The following is a 14,590-nucleotide window of genomic DNA, read 5'->3' on the forward strand; positions in this document are numbered from 1 at the left end:
AGCTGCAACTAGTATCACGCTTTCTGCAACCCAAAGAATTTGATTTAACGCTTAAATAAATTCATGTACATAAAATTTCACAATTTCACATTTGAAAAACTGGCAGAAGTTTCCATTCCAATAATTTAACGTTCATGCATCTGAATTATACGTGTGGGCAGTCAGTCAAAGGGATCACAGATAGATGAAGACAAACAGTAGAATGGCTGTTAGCTTTATAGTCAGCGAAGTGCCAATTTAGCTTCAATGTCAGGTTAACAAACACTTTATGTATATAAGCTTTATAATCCAGTACCAGTAATAAGACCTTGAAATATTTTGGCACAAGTTGTATGCTGCTTTTAATGTCTGCATAGACATAAGCATAAGAGAGCCCCTTGTAGAACTATGGCTTTTCCATGCAGTAATGCAATAGTGAAGGCTTAAAAAAATCAGAAAAAAACCCACAAATCTGTTACCTGGTAACTAGCAGGCATGCATTATGGAGGATTGTGCTCTTATCCTTCATAAATTTGGGGTGTTTTCTGGGGAGGAGAGGTCGTTTATTTGAGGGAGGCTTTGGAGATGTCTGTGGGGTGGATTTTTTTGTTTATTTTTGAGGGTGGAGTTTGAGTTGTTTGGGGTTTTTTCTTATTAATAGTGGAGATCACAATATCATGCCTTGCTGCTCTTCCTTCCTACTGTTTTTTTTGCTGATGAAACTCAATCCTTCCAAGTGAAAGAAGAGGTTAATGTTCTTGGAGTTTTGGGCTTACAAAATGATAGTTCTGTAAGTTGTAATAGTGATGAATATCACAGCGATAGATGAATAAATTATGTAGTTGAGTTGAAATATTTGATATAGGGTGGATCCTCAGCTGGTATAAAATGCTCACTAAGTGTCTTCATATTTCAGGTCATAGACCCCAAATCCAAAAAATATTTTACTGTTGTGTCTATAGTGCAAAACTGTGGCAAATTAAATTTTGTTCATCTTTGACATCTTATATCCTTCTAGTTTTTTCTATTTTCTCCAGCTAGATCTACTAATTTTAAAAGGCTCTTCTAAAAAATGTGACACTTTCAAATGTCTTGCCTTTTTATGTGTGTCAACTGCAGATCTCCTTCCTTTCTGTCTTCTGCTGCTACCTCCACCACTTTTCCTCCTGTTCAAAGATGGTTTTGTGGATGACATTTGCAAGGCTTGCAGAAAAGAGACTGAAGAAAGGGGGCAATGAGGAAAATGTTTCTGCTGTTGCTGTATTATTTCACATGTAAAATCCCTTTAAAAGGATGTTCTTTCTTTCCTTAAGTGTCGTTACCCAATGATTTTTAATATGATATTTACATTCTCCCATAGCAAAGGAAAAACATGACTAAGATTTTTTTTTAAATATGGATCAGTATTTTGTCCCCTGAATGGGCTGTTTCTAGCGAACACAGGGAAAATGCTACGGAGTAATGTTTTCAATAAACTATGCAATTATAAAAAGTACAGGGTGAAATGCTGGTGCTGTAGAAGTCAGAAGTAATGATCTATTGGTTTCAGTATGCACATAGTTCTTCCATAATGTTTTCTTATTCTGTTTATGTTACCAGATAGAATAAAGATACTTGAAGTTACCTTAAAAGAAAAACAAATTCCTGTGATTCTGAGACATATAAAGGCTCTGTTCTGGTCAACGTTAACTAACAAGGAAAATTACACAATATCTTACATTCTTATGGGGACAGAAGCATTTGAAAAAGAAGAACATAGATTTAGTCATTTACTTTTAGGTCTATGAAAAAATTGGTGAATAGAACTTTAAAACATTTTTAGTTACGTAATACACTTTATCCACAAAGGCTATTTCATTTAACTTTTGATTTTTTTAATGACTGTCAGAGTCTTTGAGGGGTACACAATGAAGACAAAAATGTTTTATGGTTAGAATTAGTTTTGCTTATATCTGACCATTTGTGAAGACATTTTCTGAAACATTTTAATTCTATCCAATATGTTATGTATACATAATACATGATGCATCGTGCTTCTGGGAGGTAACCTGAATAATTCACCTACAGCAATATGATCATGTTCCACTTCAGATTATAAATGTTTTAATGCGATAACACATTGTCATATAACATAAAAAACCCCCATCCTAACACTTCAAAACAATGAAGATAAATATTTTGGCTTTATGAATCATGATTCTGTTTATATTTATTGTACCTAATTTTTATTTTATATCTACTTATTTTATTAAACTGTGGTAGTAAATTAAAAGTTATGTTAGGGAACAGAAGAAACCATTTAATTTAATCAATCTTTTAAACTTATCTCCTCCAATGTAAATCGCTTTGTATACTTTAAGATGGAGCTGTTGTTACTTCACAGCTAGGGTAATAAGTGGAAAGACAGTTCTTCTCCAAATCCAGGAAAAAACCCAAAGAGAACTGGCTTGCAAGCTGAAAAAATAAAGTAGTGAGAAAAAATAAGGAATTACTATTATTTTGAAAATTTAGATTTCCAGAATTTTTAAACTCAAGTACGCATTGTAACTTTTAGAGCCAAAAGTTAGGTTGAATTCTATGTGTGAGGAAACAGTGACATCCATTACTATTTAACTAAAATGGCATGTGTGAGGAAACAGGAGCATCCGTTGTTGTTTAACCTAGTCCTGTTAAATAACAGGAATAAGCCATTATTTCACATCTGTTGATCTTTAAGAAGGAAATGCTGTCTTTGTTAATTCTAAATGTATAGGTTTGCATGACCTAAATGATGGAATTTTTCAGTGTGACCATTTGTCATAGGGATTATCTGATGAATTTAGTATGCCTGGAAAGTTTATTTAACAGCTCATTTGCCATTATAAAAAGATGCAGGTGAACCATGGAGTAAATGAATGCCTGGTGTCCCCTCTGCACACCTCCAGTTCTATTTCTGGCAGAGAAGTAGTGGCTTATTTGGCTAAAAAGTTATATGAAGATGGATTTTTTGTCAGATTGTTTTTTTTCCTTGGCTGCAGATTCATAACCTGCATTAATTACTATGAATTTCCTTGATTATGCCTGGTATTCATTTAAATTTTTTGAATCATACTATTTTCTTCTACTTAAATTTTAGTTTTACAGTTTCCTCATATTTTATTACCCATGTTTGGCAACCATGAGCATTTTTTAAAAAGTGGGAGTTATTAAATAATGATAAAACCTAGATGGTAACACACAATTTTTCCTTTGGTAGACCTTCAATTTCCAGAATTTACAGGAAGCTTTACCACTTACAGGAAGTTTTTACCTGAATTCCCTTCACTATATTGAGAGTGTTCAACTCAACTCTTTTATGCCTGGTAAAAACATAAAGTTATGTTCTATACCTTATTGGAGATGATCTTTACTTTAGAATCTTTTTGTTTGTTTTAAATTCCAGATCCTTCTGCTCCACCAGCTCCATCTAATATCCAAATTGCCAATATCAGTGCAAACAATGATGGGAGTGTAAATGTAATGATTACTTGGGATCTTCCAGAAGAACCAGATATCCCAGTGCACCACTACAAAGTCTTCTGGAGCTGGACATATAGCAAATATGTAATCCCAGCTAAAAAAAAGAGAAGGAAGATTACTGATGGGGTAAGAAAAAAAAAAGTAAATGGGAGAGAAATATGGCTTATTTTTACATAGAATATAGTGTAAGTATAAAATATGTGATAAATTGCATAATTTCAGCAGATGGTGGCAGACTTAATTTTTAATATCACAAAACCCATAGACAATTTTGATCTCTCAGTATCTTTCACTGAACTTAGGAGGAGAAGTAGACTTCTGACTTAAAATACAGGTAATTGCTGGAGGATTTTACAGGAGAGATTAACAGAAAGTTAAATGGTGTTCATCCTCTAAATTCAGCCTTTTTTTTGGTGCTTCTTAAAGATAGAGCTTTCATTTTATTTAGAAAGCCTAGCATCGACTGTTGCATTTTTTTTTCACTATGCAAATAAAACTTGCGACACTGTCATGTAGAACAACCATTAAGTAGCATAGGTCCAAGGAAAAAACAACCCCAAAGCTCTTTAAATAACCTGCTGTACCAGAGATCTGACATATTTCCAGAGCAGCGAGTTCCTATAAGTCTATAAGATCTATCGAATATTGCTTTACTGGAAACATATCTGTTGTGATATCCTTAAGCATATTACGTAGTATTTTAAAGTAGTTACTAGAAATAAAAATCAGTTACAGATAACAGGCTGAACTTACTGCTCAGTGCTCTTAATAAATGCATTGTGAGAACTTGGTCCTGTGTCTATTTTGACACTGTGTTTTGGCTCTGGACACCCTCTTGCGCTGTGATGAATGACAGCCAGAGTGTTGTAGTTCCCTCTGTCCTTCAGTCACCAAAATCTGAGAGAACTAGAGGTGAGGAAGGCTGTGTGCAGAGTTCGTCTGCAGCAGATTGGACACAGCAGAGGTGCCACCATGGGACCAGGCTGAACCAATGCCTTCTGCTGGGACCTGATGGGTGGTCAGAGTCTGGAGGCTGCAGAGCCACCACTTCCAGCTCTGTGCTGGACGAGCAGGAAGAGGAAATTTGCCCGCAAATGCAGACAATATGGAGTAATTTCAGGGGCTGAGATAATTTGGTTCTTTGTTTCTGCTTCCGTTAAATAGGCATATATAAGAAAGTTTGTTGTTGTACTTTCAAAAAATCACTTTCACAAGTTAGGAGTAGGGTTGAACTGAGATGGGTAGGAAAGTTTGTGTTTCTCAGGAAAGCTAGCATTGGCTGGAGATCTTCATGGCAGAGGCTACAGCCTCAAGATCCAGGAGACCTTTTTCTCCACAGACTGGCCCTTAAACCTAAAGAATTTTCAAACTAAGCTAGGTCCTTAATGTTGTGTTAGCATTTTGCATAGGGTACATCCTACTTATTAATATGTTGAAGGAGATCCAGTGCACAACATTACAGGAACCAGGACCAACTTCTGACCTTTAATATAGGGAAATCGAGAAGAACCAAGACATATTTTAGAGAAAAGGCAGACCCTTAGAATATCTTTCATATTACTCCTGGCTTATTGTACTTTTTCTTCTGCAGCTTATCATGAGATTGTACAGCAATGCCAGTGAGGTTTAGACATCCCCCACAGGACACTCCTGAGGCTATTGCTAGTCAATGGTCCTTTGAATATTATAGCAACTCTTCTGTCTAAAAGCTGAAACAGCAGAAAACTTAAAAAAATAAATTAAAGGTGGGAAAATCTTATTTCTTAAAGATCGTTGAAGATTTATTTTTTTACCTGCTGTTTACCTTTAGATGTTGTCTAGTCCAAATAATTTTATTATGATTACCATATAAAATCATTCCAGGTAGATAATCAAATAATTTTACTGCAGTGTAACATTGTTATTTGGGTGTTATAGTCAATGTTATAAATACCTCAGTACAAAACATTTAAAAATAATTGATATGAAGTGCTTTTGACAATCCGTGAAGTGTTAAATATGGCAGTATGTGGTAATCGTTTTTGCTCTCGATTGACTGTCAAACTTCAGAGGCACAAAGTATTCTTATTAAAACAAGGAGTAATGTCTTCTGTCCAAGACATGAGCTGGAAAGGCATTTTTATAGAATCATAGAATCATAGAACATTTTCAACTGGAAGAGACCTTCAAGATCATTGAGTCCAACCTTTACCTAGCCCTATCAACACCACTAAACCATGTTGTTCAACGTAACATCTACCTCCAGGGATGGCGACTCAACCACCTCCCTGGGCAGGCTGTTCCAATGCCTGACAACTCTCTCAGTAAAGAAATTCTTCCTAATATCAAATCTGAACCTCCTGTGGCACAACTTAAGGCCATTTTCCCTCATCCTGTCACTTTCCACTTTAAGGCCATTTCCCCTCATCCTGTCCCTTCCCACTGGGAAGAACACCCCACCCCCCGCCTCTCTGCAACCTCCTTTCAGGTAGTTGTAGAGAGCAAGAGGGTCTACCCTCAGTCTCTTCAGGCTAAACAGCCCCAGATCCCTCAGCCATTCCTCATACAATGTATGCTCCAAATCCTTTACTAGTTTGGTAGCCCACCTCTGTACCCTCTCGAGCACCGCAATGTACCTCTTGCAGCGAGGGGCCCAAAACTGAGTAACTGAGGGGCCCAAAACAGTACTCAAGGTGAGGCCTCACCAAAGCTGAGTGGTTTGGGGCTGATAGTGATCATTCCCCTTCCTACTCCTGCTGACAACGCCATCCCTAATACAGGCCAGGATGCCATTGGCCTTCTTGGCCACCTGGGCACACTGCTGGCTCATGTTCAGCTGGCTGTCCATCGACACCTCAGGTCCCTCTCTGCCTGGCAGCTCTCCAGCCACTCCTCCCCAAGCCTGTAGCACTGCTGGGAGTTGTTGTGGCCAAAGTGCAGGACCTGGCATTTGGCCTTATTGAATTTCATTGAGTTGGCCTTGGCCCAGTGATCCAGCCTGTCCCAGTCCCTCTAGAGAGCCTCTCTGCTCTCAAGCAGATGGACGCTTCCACCCAGCTTGGTGTCATCTGCAAACTTATTAAGGGTGCATTCTATTCCCTCATCCATATCGTTGATGAAGATGTTAAACAGGAGCGGCCCCAAGTACTGGGCCTTGGGGAACACCACTCATGACCAACCTCCAACTGAATTTACTCCATTGACCACAACTCTTTGGACAAGGCCATCCAGCCAGTTTTATACCCAGCAAAGCGTATGCCCATCCAAGCCAAGAGCAGTCAATTTCTCTAGGAGAATGCTGTGGGCAACTGTGTCAAATGCCTTACTAAAGTCAAAGTAGACAACGTCCACAGATGTATATGATAAATGTATAGGTACATTTAAAAAAAAAAAATAGAAATGGAAGGTACTGAGAAGCCTTGGCTCTTCTTTTAATGTCATGGGACTTGCTTTAATTTATGGAGTACTGAACAGAGAATGGTAATCCTACTCTGGTGTTTCCCCATCTATGACACTTCCATGACAATGAAACTGTATTTTTTCTATTTTCCATTCTCTAGTGGAAAAGTGTTCTTACCAATGAGGGGGATTTTTGATGCTGGGTTTGTTTTTTTTTCTCCATTTTTGTTTTCAAAAGTTGAAGCAAATAGAAAATACTGACAAATGCTGGATTTTAACTGTCTTCAGACTGACTGTCTCTAGAAAAAGTTTTCAATTCCTTTGCTAACACAGAAAGTGGGAAATAAAAAGTTTAAATTTCTTTGACTAAAATAATTTTCATGTAAGGAAAAAATTGTCATATGTAAAAAAAAACCCTCTTTGCTTTTGACCTAAACAATAGGTGTCTGCATTTGCCAAGTAATTATCAGAAGTTATGTAGATATCAAGAAAATCGCTTTAAAAATGACACAGAAAACCAAAATCCAAAAAACATACTTTTTACAGAAATGAAATTTTGCTCTGTTGAAATTTATACACAATTTCAAGAGTTGTGTGCCTAAGATAACAAACCTGCTTTTAATAAAGGCCTGTGTTTCATTTATACGATAACTACTTTGTATATTTATTCTCCTCTATTATAGGCCCAAAATTATGTGGTCTTGGAGGGACTCCAACCCAACAGCAACTACAACGTAGAACTGCAGGCAGTAACACGCTGGGGTCAAATACGCTTAAAAAGTGCTAAGGTTTCTCTCCATTTCAGCACGACTCAGGACACCAGGAATAATAGTGAGTAATTGTATTCAAACACCTGAATGCTTTATCTCTTCTTTATCTTGAATTTACATGTTTTGTGTAATGAGGTCTCAAATTAAAAAAAGAAAATTTCTTAAAGCTTTCTGTTTCATGGCATAGTGAGCCTGACTCGGTGAAGTTGAGTAGTCTTTTATTGCTATATTTTGTATCTAAAAATTGGTGGCAGATTTGCGTAATTCCATATCTTAGATCCTACTCACCTGAAATAAATGCAATGAAAATGGAGTCATTTGCATTACTATGGTGTTAACATTTTTTTAAATACTATACAGGTATAAATACTTACTATATTTGTCAATGGCTGGAATAAAACTATTTCTGTGTCTTTGTCTTAACTGGACCATTTTACCTGGCAATGCCTTTCAAAATCCTGACTGTTTTGAGTAGCACATTAATTCAGATTCTTGAACCACACAAATATAAACTTGTACAAAAATTCACCTCTTCTGTTAAGAAGTGTAAATGTTCCATGCCTGAAAAGCAATGAATTCTCAAGTAATTATTGTGCACATAGGACCCACATTCAAATTAGCATCTTGGCATCTTTAGATGTTAGATTCTTTCCTGTTAAGATCTTTAAAACCTCACATGCTAAGTAATATAGTTGAAAAATGTATCTAAAAGTGATCCATGATTCTTAGTTAAATGCTATTTGTGTAATTATAATACCATTACTGCCCCAACTAATGATTTGTCTCTGATTTACCAATACAACAAGCATTTGATAATAAGATGTTAAAGATTAAATTTTAAATATCCTTTCCTGACTCCATTTCATTTTCCATTTGTTTACATTATTTTTTTAAAGTACAGTAAAAGTTAAAACTTTACTTGTTGCCATTTTCATAACATAATTGTTATTACTCTCAACTGAACTGATTTATTGCTGTTGTTGCTGTACCCTTCTGCACGCATATTCAGTTTGGAAGTACATAAAATACTTAAAGTAGTTGTTAGCTATGACAGACCTTCGTATTTACAGTTGCTTCCCATTTTAATGTGCCAAGAAGATAAAATAGACCTAAAGATCCTTCTTTCTTCATTTTTACTACCATGTTGGACCATCTTAAGAGACAGCAGAGTATGAGGTTTTCATCTCTTCAATAAACTGAGTCTTTGCTTGAAATCCATACCAGAGTATGAGTTTGAATCTCCACAGTGTGTACGTGAGGCAAGTTTGGGTTAAAACTCAGTGAATGTCAGTGAATATAAGAGTTCTGCCCTTTCCATACTGGCTGTTCTAAATTGTACCTGTGCTTTCTGTCATCCCCTGGAAAGGTGTCCTAGTTTCAGGATTGTGTGTGATATTGAAAGCTTCTTTGAACTACCACATTTAGTTTTCCTTTCTTTTCCGTATGTACACAAACTACAGTGATAACTAGGCGTTAACTGCAGTTAATTGATCAGCCACTGATCAAAACTAGAAGAGTATCATTGGTGTTTATGAGAGAGATTTTCATTGAGCCCAGTATATTCCTACAAATTTTTTGGTGGATTTGCTTCTCTTTTTTTTTTTTTCACTTTTCTGCAGAGCGTATCTTGCTAGATAAACAAGCAAAAAATTCCTTTTTTTATTTTTTATTTTTTTTAAACAACCTTCCAACCTGAGTTCTATTGTCTCTTCTGATTAGAAGCTTCTGTGAAGTTCTGGATCTCAGTGCTGAGCTTTAAGGCATTTAGTTTACGGTCCAGACATCTTGACTGGCGTTTCACCAGGTTATGTCACAACTCTGAGAAAGATCATGTAACTGAGTTTACTTTGTGTCAGGTCACAGGAGAAGGCTGGTGCCTGGATTTTACCCGAGGCTGAGCTCTGTCGTGGTAACTGGGACAAAATTCTAGGTGCAATTATATACACATCACCAAAGTGAGATTGGTCAAGCTGTTGAATTTCTTTCTCTCATTTTACTGTGATAATAGCTTTGTAAACTTTCCTGTCTTTGGAGAGATGTTTGTCAGGCTTTATTGCTAGTCCTGAGTCCAATCATCATAGTCCTTAATCATGATAGTAAATAAATACTTTCTATATTACAGACACCGTCTAAACTGAAGCTGGGTAAATGAGATGGGACTATCATTTTTGGTACCATTCTATAATTACTGTGAGAAACGTTTTTGCTGGTAGTGCTGTACAAACTCTCTTTGGTCTCACTAGTGGTCTGTCTCTTACGGTCTGTGTCACCAGTGGGTTTGTGTTGGGAGAGGAAGATTTTTGTTTGACTTTTCCCTCTCCAAAGCATTATTTTTTTCAGAATCTGGGGCAAATTACATCTGATTGATTACTTACAAATCCTCTACCAAATGGAGTTCATTTTGCTTTGGTGGTTTCATCATTTTCTGTCCACTCAAGCGGCACTTCTTTCCTATCATTGACAGCGAGTATTAAATTTGTTCCACAATTTTGCTTGGATAATCTATCCTCTCCTAGATTGTTTTACTTCAGAAAACAGTCCATCAGAATGTCTACTATCAACTAATAGTAGAATCATAGAATGCATTAGGTTGGAAGGGACCTTTAAAGGTCATGCAGTCCAACCCCCCTGCAGTGAGCAGGGACATCTCTAACTAGATCAGGCTGCTCAGAGCCCCATCCAGCTTGACCTTGAATGTCTCCAGGGATGGGGCCTCCACCACCTCTCTGGGCAACCTGTGCCAGTGTCTCACCACCTTGATAGTAAAGAACTTCTTCCTAATGTCTAATCTAAATCTTCCTTGCTCTAGTTTAAAACCACTGCCACTTGTCCTCTTGTTACACACCCTTTTAAGTATAGACTTTCTAATGCCTTGTACTTTTATTTCATTTTACTGTGGTGACCTTTTTGGACTAAAACATTCATTAATTGTTATATTATTTTATAAACCAGAGTAATGCTATACTAAGAGCAATTTTTTTGTTTTCTCATATACTTCAGGTGCTTGACTGTTCTGTTCAGGTTATGAACATTCATTTAGTTAGCAAGCAGCTTTTTCTTCTTAACTGCAAATCAGTGCCTACAATAACGAAAACGTATATCTGTTTTACATTAGAGTATGTCAATGTTTATAGACAAATCTGAGCATCATTTCTGTTAGAGCCATGAAGTAACAGATTCAAGATTCTTTGAGCCTAAATCACTGATGTCACACATTTTAGTGGATAGAGCACTCTACCGAGAAGTGTATTTGGACCTTTTTGGACATTTTTAAAAAATGGCTAAACTGTAGCTTACATAGAACAGAAAATAAAAACTACTCCTGGAGGAGATGCAAATTCATCTTGTGAATCTCAGAGAAGTTAGATAGGTACAGAGCCAGTCCTGCTTGAGGTACTTTTGAGAATACTCAGAAGCAGATGGAGAAATATGAAAAAGAAAAAAACATTGCCTGAAATATTATCTAGGACATGACATTCACGCCCCCTCTTTATTTAGGGAGTTCCATGGCCTTTGGGAAGTAGTTCCAGAAGCCACATGCCAATTTTGCTGAAGGCCCACTGTCAGTTGCCCTGATCTCTGTGGAATTAAGCTCTGTTTTTTTAGGCATCTCTTCCTATTGTCAGAACAGAGAGTCTTCCATAACCCGCTGAAGTAATTTAGTCCTGCACACCTCTGTGAGCTTTGACCCTGGCCCTCTGGCGTTGTATTTCCCCACACTCAGAACTACGTTGCCTCACTATATTTGTATGCTTTACTTCTGGGAAATGCAGCAAGACTCTCTCTCTTGATCTTTATGTAGGAATAGTCTAAATTGGTGTCCTGGTTTTGCTGGAAGGGGAGCAGACAGGGAACAGCAAAGCAGAGATTTAGTAAAATTAAAATACTTTGAATTGAACTATACCTAACAGATTTAATTTGTATTTCTCTCTAACACTTTTTGATTTCCTTTTAGGTAGTAGAAACATTATGGTTACCTCAAGAAAGACTTTGCTTGAGTTTGGTAGTTTAGTTTAAAACAGACAAAGAAAATATAAAATTGTGTCTGAATAAGGATAGTCAAAGTAAAATTTGGCCAAAGAGCAAGTGAGTTTCAGCTGAAGCTACATGTAGGGCACAATGTTCAAGCTTATATATTACTCATGGTAATTACTGAAACCCAAGTCTTTCCCTTTTTCTCTCAAGTATGTACTTAATTTACTGCTTGTTAGTACAATCTTTGTTTTTTGTTTAGGTGTACCATTGAATTAGATACAACTTTTTTGTTAATCTGATACAAATACTGTCCTCTTAATCAGAATTTATATATTTGTAAGCATGCAATGAAAATGCAATTTGAATCATCATTGCTGCTTTTTTGACTCAAAATACCTAGAAATACTGTCCATCCTGTTTAATGTTCATAAGCTGTTGGAGAATGAAATGCTCGATGAAAGACTTCCCATTGCCGTTGCTTGTTGGAAGCTGGGCACATAACGCCACGAGAATTGCTCGAAGTTAATTCTTCTCTTACAATGTTTTCCTAAGCATTCACTGTTCACTGTTGGAAACAGGAAAGTGGGCATGAAAGATCTGTAATCTGATCAGAATGTTCTTATATAGCATACCAAAGGACGGTATTTATTTTGGTGGAATAACCACATGTGGCACTCTGTGGGTTACACTCAATGCCATCCTTGGATTCGATGTATACTTAATCACTGCACAAATATAAAGACCATGAATGATTATAGGGAACTACTGCTAGATACTATGCATGTTTAAAAAGTCAATGTGTTAACATATCTTGTTCATAGCGATATAAACAGACTCTTTTTCTTTATTATGATTTTGAAAATTTGCAGAGCATTTTCATATTAAAATATATATACATTTTTCTGTCTACGTCCAAAATATTTTTTTGACTACGTTTCAGACAAGTGATGTACTTTTCAACCATTATGGACAGTTTATTCTTTATATTAATTTCATTTAGGTGAGATAGGGAAATAAAATAGTTTGGATTAAACATAGTATTATTTTCTGAATTTCAGCAATGTTAACATGGTCATTATACAACACTATACTTAAATAAATAATTCCTCATTGTTCTGTGTATTGCAGAGGAACAGACATCTTCTGCTGGGAAACCCGAGAAAGGACTGGTAGATCCTTACCCAACATTTCAAAGACGAAAACCCACTCGTTTTCTTAAAATTGGAACTCCTTTCTATCAGGACAATCAACTTCAGGTCAAAGTCTACTGGAAGAAGACAGGTTTGTCAAATGTTTATTTTACTGTTTTTTCTGAGGACCTCTCAGCCACTGCCTCAGAGCTGTAGGACATTTGATAGAATATGATGAAACTTGTACAGTCATTCAAAGTTAAATCCTACACCCATCCTCCTTCCCTTCACCTTAACATTAGAGTAGAACTTTGCCTCTCCTCTTGTAATGGATGTGCAGAGGGAAATTACATGAATCAGCTGTCCAAACATTACAGTCGGTCACGTTGGGACACTAAATATTCCCAGAGCTGAGCTAATTTTTAGTTCGGTGGAAATTCCTTCTGTAAAGTTTTAATATGGAAGCAGAATTTGGCCTTATGTTCAACAGAGCTTTTGTGGCTGTGAATGTTGTCTGTGGCTGCAAATGCTGTTGGTGTGTGGTCAGAGGGTCTCAAGCACACAGCGTTCCCAGGCGGATTTTCTGCTGATGCCACTACAGTGTCACTGGTTGGATTTGGTCAGCTGAGAAATGAGTCAGGAAATGAATGTATACGGAAATCTTGTAGGGGTGTCACAAAATCTAAAGTGTAGTTTGAACCACAAATTCTAGACTTATACTGGCTTGTGTTAAGGCCACAATAGGCTTTATGCCAAACTTTATTGGTCACCTTGAATTAGTTTGCTGCAAACACTGGGAAAAATCTTTGAGTTGGTTTTCTACTAGGCTGCATACCATCTTCTGTTTTTCAGAGAAATCTAACAACAATTTTACACTTAAGTCTTCCAGTCTAAATGAAAATGCCATAAATTTTAAGTATCTAATCAGATTCAGAAATCGAAAAGAGGATTTTCCTTTCTTGCCCTCTAGGAGCATATGGGTTGTTACACATTGCTCCAGCTTAGCCATAACAGTTTTTTATGTACTGTTATTTCAAAATGTGCTAACACTGTTAGTATTTTCACTTGGAGCAATCTACATGTGTAGCAGTAGCACATGTATAAAATCTTTTCAATTTTTTTGTTTGAAATAAAGGGTTACAAAAAGGATAATCACATTTTCTTCTGGAGTTTTTAAAGAATTTTAGAAATATTTAAGTTCATTTGGGTTTAAGTGTATGCTGCACCACCCTGAATGAGGAAAGGCTATATAACCATTCAGTTACACTATGTAACATAAGTATATGTTGTACTGGGTGATGTGGACTGTGAGAGTTATCTTTTACTTCTTAAAAAGTGTCAGCCTGTTTGAATGGTTTTCTTTCTGTCCCTGCTATAGTGAATACTTCCAAATCAAATGCTTATTCCTCCAGAAAAGCTTTAGCTCAGCCTGACTGCATGTATATTTTAAAATTTTGTTCTTATCTTGGCTATGCTAGTTTTCCCCATCATGTTTCATTTTTTGCCTAACTACATGGAAAGCTGGAATAATTTGAATAAAAGTTGAGTAATTTTTGATTACGGTTACTAAGTTTACCTAACAATATGCTCTTGCTTGTCTGAACACAGATTTATATATTCTGAGCTTGTGACTGATCACCTTAAATGTTAGCCTTCAGGAAGTGAGATTTCAACTTGGTGTCCAACTCCTTTTATAGTCAAAAAAGATAAGCAGGTGACTTCCGAAGAAATTCACCCCATGGAGCAGATCCCGTCTTGAGATGCCTCCCTTCTTTACTGAGTTTAGCAGGGAGCCCAGACAACTTATTCATAGAAGGCTTAGAGGTGCTTGACATCCCTCTTTGAGATGAAGTTCAGTTC

The 14,590-nt window shown here is 36.7% G+C and overlaps 1 protein-coding gene across 1 annotated transcript in view; it reads left to right on the forward strand.

Annotated features, from left to right (window-relative positions):
• Window positions 1–14,590, forward strand: part of KAL1 (Kallmann syndrome 1 sequence) — a 120,467-nt gene that overhangs the window by 80,754 nt on the left and 25,123 nt on the right. The window contains exons 8-10 of the mRNA XM_009871217.1: window positions 3,401–3,603; window positions 7,539–7,686; window positions 12,729–12,881. Coding sequence (XP_009869519.1) covers window positions 3,401–3,603; window positions 7,539–7,686; window positions 12,729–12,881 — 504 coding nt within the window. The remainder of the gene's footprint in view (window positions 1–3,400; window positions 3,604–7,538; window positions 7,687–12,728; window positions 12,882–14,590) is intronic.

This window comes from Apaloderma vittatum, unplaced genomic scaffold (genome assembly GCF_000703405.1).
Source record: "Apaloderma vittatum isolate BGI_N311 unplaced genomic scaffold, ASM70340v1 scaffold646, whole genome shotgun sequence".
Classification (NCBI taxonomy): Eukaryota; Metazoa; Chordata; class Aves; order Trogoniformes; family Trogonidae; genus Apaloderma; species Apaloderma vittatum.